The sequence below is a fragment of the Gracilinanus agilis genome, chromosome 3 (assembly GCF_016433145.1).
Source record: "Gracilinanus agilis isolate LMUSP501 chromosome 3, AgileGrace, whole genome shotgun sequence".
Lineage (NCBI taxonomy): Eukaryota > Metazoa > Chordata > Mammalia > Didelphimorphia > Didelphidae > Gracilinanus > Gracilinanus agilis.
This window is the reverse complement of record NC_058132.1, coordinates 243,279,281-243,288,202: the sequence shown is the minus strand read 5'-3', so window position 1 is coordinate 243,288,202 and position 8,922 is coordinate 243,279,281. Positions and strand designations below refer to the sequence as shown.

Here is an 8,922-nt window from a genome sequence, read left to right as displayed (position 1 = left end):
CAACAAAAGCCAATACAGCTCCACTTAACCCTAAAGTAGGGGAAATCCACAAACTACTTACTAAAGGGGGTTGCTCCTCCAGTAGCAACTGGCTGCCCCCTGGGCAGTCCTAAGCAAATTTGAAGACTACAATTGGTCCCCTAAAGTGGCAGGAGGAACAGAAAGTGACCATATTAATTTTATCCCCTATATTCAACCATAGTAGATGCTATTCAGTGGTTGTTGGATTTGATTTCTCTCTTAAGGTTACTAGTTCCAAAACAAACAAACAAACAAAAAAAAACAACTCCAAAATGGATGAGAAAAATAGTTTAAAAATGTATAGTTTAAATAAAAATAGTTTAAATAGTTTTTTTTTTTTTAAGTCACTACAAAATGAGTATAAAGACACTGCTCTTTCTCCAGGGTCATTCATGTTCGGGCTTCAAAGTGTCACACAGACTTTCTTAAAATGACATTATGTCCCTATAAGATGGGCTGGCAGCACCTTGCCTTACAGTCCTATATCTCTACTCCCCGCTGACCAGAGCTTGGTAAATGCTAGTAGAGAAGCTTTCTGCCTTTGTTTCCCTTCTTCAGAACCTCCAGAGAAACTGCTCATTGACAGCTATGTTTAAGTTTAGACTCTCGAACTTTCAAGCCTGTTTTCCCCATTCATTTACCCTTTTGCTTTCAGCTATTTGATAACTGAGAAAGACATTCATTTTCTGATTCAGTTTCATGAAAATAAAAATAAACTTACTGATGGGGTGAGTTTGAGTTCAGCTCTCTCTCTGTCTCCTTGTTCAAAGAACTCACTGGTTACTAGTTCAGCCACCTGAAAAACACCAGCATTTTAATTCTTTTTTTTTTTTTTTTGGTGGGATGTTTTTAGTGATTAACAAAAACTATTTTCAGCCTTGGCATAGCTGAGGTTTCCAATATCTTTCCAAAGTAGGAAAGCACGGTGACCTCTTAAATTTAGGGGCATTATATATAGAAGGTGCCAATGACAATGCCTTACTGTTCCTAACTAATCAGAGCATTTAAAAAATGTTTGCTTTATGTGGTTATGTAGATAGACTTTACCTCCATAGTCTTGCTTCCATGTTGGGGTTGAAACACCAAGACTTTATATAATATAGAATATCTCCTGGTAGACAAATGAATTAAATAACAATGTAGGTAAACCATTATTATTTTCATGTAGGTTATTTACCTTATGTCAGCCATAGCATATTTTACATCTCTGAATGACTTCCTTCTGCCACAGATCATCCTTCTAGGTGACTTCTAGACTTATTTTGAACATATTGAGAAAATGATCACATAGCATACGTTCTTATAATAGGAGAATATAAAGGACTAACACCTACCTTTTGGTTAAGCATATTATATAGCAGGCCTTTATTAAATGTTGTTGTCATTTTTGTGGGAATGGGATTTGAGAGCCTATCCAGATCCACAGAAAAGCCATTTTAAAACCAGATGGATCAAAATGTTACCTACAAGTTATATTTGCTGCCTCCCAGACCATATAAGTGAACTCCAAAGTTAAATACTTGTGATTTCTTTGGATTATCTGCTCTTTGGTATTTTGCATGACATCAGTTCCCTTCCATTAGTTGATTAGAATGAGACAATTTCTTCATCAAAGTGCTAGGAAGAGTTTCTGGGAAATTTGATGTTATTGTAATAGGGTAAGGGAGCAGCATCTCTTTTCTCAACAATGCGGTAAAAGAATTGTGATTAAAAGTTAGCTAGTTTAATTAAGCATAGAGAGAAATAGAAAGCAATCTCAAACTTGTCCAGCTGAGCCAGGAAAGACCAAAGGAAAGCAAGAAAGCTTAACCCTGAAGTCCATACTCTAGTGCTGAGACTCCAAAAGACATACTGCTTCAGTCTAGCAAGGTGAGAGGAACAGTAAATTCTGTGGATCAAGATAATCAATACATCTTTCACTTAGGACACTTTTCTCAACCCTAAAATATTACTATAATTAAAAAAAAAAGAACCCTGTAAACCAGAAAGCATTCTGAAAATGGCAAGTATTCTATCATTTACAAAAACATTCTCTTGATCAAATTATATTAGGAATTAAGATAGCCAGACAAGTCAAATGTAACTTTTCTAACAAGATAAGTTTGAGACAAACTATGACATAAAACCAATTGGACTTTACATGTAAAACACATAGATTTTTTTTCTCTGCCTTTGGCTCTACTCCTTTATCCTTCCTGGTCTGAATTTGTATAACTATTTTATCTTTTTTTCTAATTAAAATTTTTTTCAATTAATAAGTATTTATTTTCTGTCCCTTCCTCCCTCTTCCCATATACTTCCTTGGAGGAAAAAAGAAAAGAAAAACCTTTGATACACACACACAGATATATACACATACATGTACATACACACATATACACATGTGTATGTGTTTATAGTTCTCTATCTCAAGGGTTTCATATGAAAATAAAAAAATAAAAGAAAAACCCTTCTCATACATATACATATGTGAGTATGTATATTTACATATATCCCAAGGGTATATATATATATGTATATATATATACACACACACACATGTGTTTCAAAGGTTTTTCTTCTTTTTTCATATTTTATATATAAAATATAAAAATATGAATTATATATTTATATGTAATTATATATATTATAAAATATAAAAATATAAATTATAAAAATAAAAAATAAAGAAGAAAAAAACCTTTGAAAGAGACACATATATGCTCACACTTATTGAGGTTACATAGAGAAATAAAGTCAAGCAAAACAGATTCCCACGTTGGCCAAATCTAAAATGTGTGTCATACTGTATTCATACTTTATGTCCATTTCCTCCCAGCCATCATTTATGCTTTCGTTCCATTTTGTTTCCTGGGGCTCACTTCTTTCTGCCCAGCAGGAATAAGGTTTCCAGGCAAGGATTAGAGCCTCAGGTGCTTTGTTCTTAGAACTCAACGAGGTTCCTCTGGTTGCTCTTTGATTGAGTTTCTCAACACAACATAAATTAGATGTGTTCATCAGGCCCCACAGAGTTGGGAATCCTGTGTAGATCTGTAGCCCCTGGAAATCAGTGGAATAAAAAATACCTGCTCTTGTTCTTTAGAGGGCCCCTGAGGGTCCCCAGCACTTCTCCTTCAGCTCAACTGGCACCACTGTTTTGTTTTGTACTTAAAAACCCAATCAGGGACATTAAGTGACTCCTGATTGAATTTTTTATTAAAGAAGGAAATTTAGATGCTAATCAGGCCTCAGGGGATCACTGGGGAAACCCACATGCTGTAGTTATACTTGTGTGGGAAAAAGAGTGGAAAGGACCCAAGAAAATTCTTTTGGAAAGCGAAAGAAAGAAATACAATGGTATTAAAAAATACTTCAGGGATTTACTTTCAAAAAATTAGATTCTACTTATTTATGAAAAATATCTGCCTAAACTGCTTAAAATAAGTATCGTTTAAAAAATCTGTGGCTGCACGATTGGGAAGAAAACGTGCACAAAGAGTGCTGGGATTTGAAGTGTAAAAACAGTTTAGACAGATAAATACTTATTTGGTGAAAATTCTCTCAGAGAGAATCTGATCTTTTGTTTGCTAGCACCAGATATGATTTATATATTTATCAGTAAAATCATGAAGTTGTTGTGAGGATGAAAAGAGATACTGATTATAAAGTGCTTAGCATACTGCCTGGAATGTAATTAGTGATCTATGCTGTCCTGACCATTGTCCACAGCATGCAGAACTTTTTTATTCTCCACTGTCTCCCTGAGTCTGTCCAAGCTCACGTTCTTTGCTTCCATGACACTGTTTATCTATGCCATTCTCTGCCATTCCCTTCTCCTTTTACTTTCCACCTTTTACTACGTCAGGGCGTTTTCCAATGAGCTCTGTCTTCTCACTGTGCGGCCACAGTATTTAGGTTTCAGCTTTGTCTTTCCAAAGAATATTTTGAATCAATTTCTTTAAGTATTGATTGATTTGACCTCCTTGTTATCTTCTCTAGCACCATAGTTCAAGAATGTTGATTCTGGTGTTTGGCTTTCCTTAGAGTCAGTCAGTCCAACTACTGGAAAAATCATAGCTTTGGCTATACAGACTTTTGTCAGGAAAGTGATATCTCTGCTTTTTAGTATGCTATTTTTATTATTATACAAGATATATACTATTGGGCAAGTCATTCAATCTCTGCCTTATTTTCTTCAACTGTAAGAAATTGAGATAATAGAGTACCTACCTCCCAGGATGAATAGGAGGATCAAATGAGTTAATATTTGCAAAGTTTTTATTACTGTGTCTGGGACATAGTAGATGCTAAATAAATGCTAACTATTATTATTATTATTATTATTATTATTATTATTATTATTATTATTATTATTATTACCATTATTATCGGTGCTGCTGCTACTTGGTCTCTATCTTGAATGCTTTTTCATTCCACATAGTTTGGAAATTATTAGAATTTTGTATGATATCTGCTAAAACATTATTCCAAAGTTTGATGGATTGATACTGTGACTGTGCAATTTTAGCCAATAGTTCTACCTGCGATAATGTTCTAATTATGGTAGTGTTTATTTGTTGGTTCTCTGGAAAACTTTGAAATCTATATTTTTAGTATGGAGATTTTCTATCTTAGTTTATAAAAGACAGTGATGTATAATTAAGGCCAGAAGGTTATATCATGTTTTGTATTCAGTACGTGCTAAATTTTTTGCATCTTCCTGTGATGTACTACCCAGTTTCTACTGCTTCCTTTCATAATCTGTGCTGATCAATAAGTTTAGGTTCCTTAAATGCAATTCTTCTGTAATTTCTGGTAGAGATGACCTAATTCTTAATTGTCATCATAAAATCCTTCTATTTTTTTAATAAACAAATTTGCAAGACTCAAACATTTATTTGATACTTCTTTGTCAACAAATTGTTAGCTGAGCTCAGAGCTGCCCATAGAGGGTCTTGTGATTCAATTCTTGGATCTTGGTTGCTCCATAGGCTCCATCTAGAATTTTAGTTCCATTTGACAAATCCAATGACATGTACCTGTTGTTGACCTAGTACTCAGTGATAGCTACTTATTCTAAAAGTATTCCTCTGTTTCTTATCTATTTCTTAAGTGCTTTGAGAACATCTATTATTCCCTTCCTCCTTTCTGAGGAGAAAGTGTTAGTTTTTCTATAACTGATATAGTTTGTAGGTCCTGGATTTAATAAATATTATATAGGTACTTACTAAGCTACCTTCCAAATCTGTTATAGTCCATTTTACAGTTCCAAAAGAGTATGTTATGTAGGTTTTAATTACTTTAAATTCATCTGTTATATTGAGCTTTGATTTCAGGATCCTAAAGAGTCTCTTAACATTCTCAGTTACAACCTTCATGAGTTTAATTCTTGATATGTCTTCCATATAGAAGACCTAAAATTGGCTTTATCCACTGATTCAGTCTGAGATCTGGTTTCAAGCTTGAAGTCATTGGTGTTTATCTTTCCTTATTGTACATTAAAACCTTTGCCCTTATTGAGCCCAAATGATATTTTGACATCTTCAGAGAGTTGAGTCCACGAGTGTGAAGAACTATATAACTTGAGATCATTTGTATATATCAAGTGATTAATAGGTTTAACGCTCTTAATTTAGAAGCAATACTTCTAAGTAGAGATAACTATTTTAAAATTAAGCAGAATCATAATGATTAAACTTTCCCCCCAAAATGCCATCTTTTACATGAATCATTTTTTATCTTTATGTAGCTGGTACATATAACTACAGAATAATTTCCTACATATATAAATATTCTGAGGCTCTTAAGTGTTTATTTTCTATATATTTTTTTGTATTTTCAAAATGAACAACCTATGAGGGTGGAACTGAGTCAAAGTCTTGGTGATAATCAATAAAAAAACAGTATAAATGTTATGGTTCTGTTTGGCAGCTTATTCAATAATTACCAAATTAATAAGTTGTTTTCTACTCTTGTAACTTCTGGCACATATATTTTGCTCCTTGGTCAATACACTATTTTCTCATAAGTATTTCTAGATTTGTTTAGTGATAACAAGTTGAGAATGCTTTATGTAAAGCACATAAATACATTGACCAGTATTTCTAAGTGTCGTTGGCGTTCTCATATTTTGGTAGCAAAAATGAGACATTTTTTATTAAGAAAAGTAGAATCAAATTTGCTTCTGAGAGGAAGCTGACAATATTTTGCTAGTAATTCATTTAACATTGGAAATGTTTGAGCCCATTATTATGGGTCTTACCTAATTCTATTATATTCTAGTTTTGCCAGAAAGCTCCAGTTTCATTTACTTCCCTTATGTATCTGTTTTGTCATTCATTATATTAACATATTACAAGTCTTCTGTTTCAGTAAGTAAATATTTATTTGTATATTATTATGTACAAAATATAATTATACATTATTATTTAAATTATTATTAGGTACCTGATTTGTGCCAAGCACTAGTAATATAAATACAAACAAAGAGAGAATTCTTTCTCTCAAGGAGATTACAATTTAATTGAGGAAGGGCCTGGATGGTGCTGATGTGATGTGAATACCAAGCCTGAGTCAAAATTTCATTTTTGATCCAACTGATATTTTCATTGTATAAGGTTGTATTATTGTAGTATTTGTTGATTAAGATTTCTTAAGCCATTTTGTTGTCATTTTGGTATGGTGCTGAAGGTACCATTGACAAAGAAAACATTGTGAAGTCCTTGGTTATAACAGGTAAGGTTGGTTTTGAATTTTGTTATGAAATAATACTGGCATATAATGTAGACCAAGTAATTTTCACATTCACATTCTTTGGGGTTTCTCTCTCTCTTCTGATTTCTTTGCTTCTCATATATTGTAAAGAGTTTTTTTTAATTAAAATTTTTTAATTTAAAATTTTAATTTAAAACTTTAAAAATTTAATTTAAAAAATTTTAAAAATCTACATGCTTATTTTGTTCTTTGTACTGCTTTGATTACTTGTATATCCTTAACTTTTTGGCTTTTGCATTCAATTACTAATTAAAAGAATTTAGAATTTCTGCTATGCCTTTATTTTCCAGAATTCATTTTACATGTGTCTCTTTAATTGCAACCCAATTAAAGGCACCAAAAGAGCCCCCCCCAAAATTAATTAATTGCAACCCAATTAAAGGCACCAAATTAATTAATACATTTTTTTAAAGCTGTGTACTCCAGTCAGCTATCAATGTAGTCTTAAAGTGCCTTTCCACAGATGTAAACATCTTTGGTCAAGTTGTTTCTTCCATGATGATTTATGACATCCATCTTTAAGAATATTCTTTGGAAGCTTGCTCTTTCCATTTATGGTACTTTTAAGGGAAACAGCTCCTATATATGCTACTGCACACAGAAAACAAAACATTTTTATATTTTCTGCACAATAGTATTAGATGACTGAGTAAATTTGAGCTTTTAAAAATTACTATTGTGTTCTGCTTGTTGGAATTATGTCACTTTTTTTAAAAAAGGGAGACCTTTTGATATTCCAGTCTAATCTATCTCTTCTTCAAAATCATTTGAGGCATTGATGTCATTCATACTGTTATTAGGTAGATTTCTGGAGTTTGCATTAAATGAAGATTTCCCAACTTATTTCATATTCTTCAACTTTTCCCTCTTTGGGTTTAAATAATTCATCAAATTTAGTTATAATTTCACCTAATCTGGGTTTAGGAAAGATACTGTTTCTTGTGGTTGCCTTGCATCAGTTCTGTAATTTATTGAATGATGTGGTTTTGAAGGTACTAGTGCCCAAAACATCTTTTGACTATGATTGGTAAGGTCTGTTTCCAATTTTGTTGTGAAATGACACTGATATATAGTTAAAACTTTCATATTAATCTATTTCATGTGCACTTGATGTTCCCTGAAAAGCACCATTTACATTTACAGCTTTAGGTAGAATGTTGTTTTATCTGACTGTTTTTTCAGCCTTGTTGTGGTACTTGAACAGAAAGGAAAACCACTAGTTTTCTCCTTTGTCTTCAGTGTCAAATTCCATCATCATGAGGGTTTCAAATCTGTTCTATCTGTATCTTTGATTCTTAGGAGCATATAAAACACAAGACTAGTGTGATAATGGACCACTGATTAGTATATAATTCACCACTGTTCTGGGTTTTCTAAAAATTATTATTATTATTACTATTATCTCCTGTTTACTATTATTGTTCTTGTTCTTTTCATCTTATATTCAACCATGAACAAGTCACCATTCTACTATCATTCCTTGATGTTTGATGTTTGGCAGATTCTTGTATGGGTCAATAAAACAATCATTTTTTTGGAATTAAATAATAGCATTGTATTATAAGCTCATCTTTTATATACTCAATGAAGGTATCTTTGTAGATAGAACAAGTAGAATGCTATATTCTTTATCCTCTTCTCATATAGTTTTGATTTATTCTGCTAATTTTCTATATTTTAGGAACATTTCATTACATGGAGTTTGGAGGTTATGATTATTCAATATGCTGTCATCCATAAAAATGTTATTCCTAAATTTTTAAGATCTGGTGTAATGTCTGGGTGATCGTGGGTAACGGCTTGCTTATGGTAATCTTCTGTTTCAGTATCTGCTAATTTGTTGAATTCTCAAGCATATTTTGGGGTATATATTTATAGCATGAGTTTTTAATTATCTTAATTCATGAAGGATAGTGAGCTTTGGGCATATAATTGTGGCCATGTTTTGCCTTTCTAAGTAATTAGTTTTTGTAGCCTTTAGTGTAATAATGCACAGTTTCTACCAATTCCTTGAAAAATCTGTTTTGGTCAAAGTCTGGCCTCCTTAAGGATGAAACTTTTCCAATTTCTGATAACAATGACCTGTTCTTGTGTTACTGCAATAAATCTCTCCAGTTATATAAACAAATTGGAATGACTTGACCATTT

At 32.4% G+C, this 8,922-nt stretch overlaps 1 protein-coding gene across 1 annotated transcript in view; it reads right to left on the bottom strand.

Annotated features, from left to right (window-relative positions):
* PDE11A (phosphodiesterase 11A) overlaps nucleotides 1-8,922 on the bottom strand; it is a 532,399-nt gene that overhangs the window by 44,334 nt on the left and 479,143 nt on the right. The window contains exon 19 of the mRNA XM_044669081.1: nucleotides 743-817. Within this exon, the coding sequence (XP_044525016.1) occupies nucleotides 743-817 (75 nt within the window). The remainder of the gene's footprint in view (nucleotides 1-742; nucleotides 818-8,922) is intronic.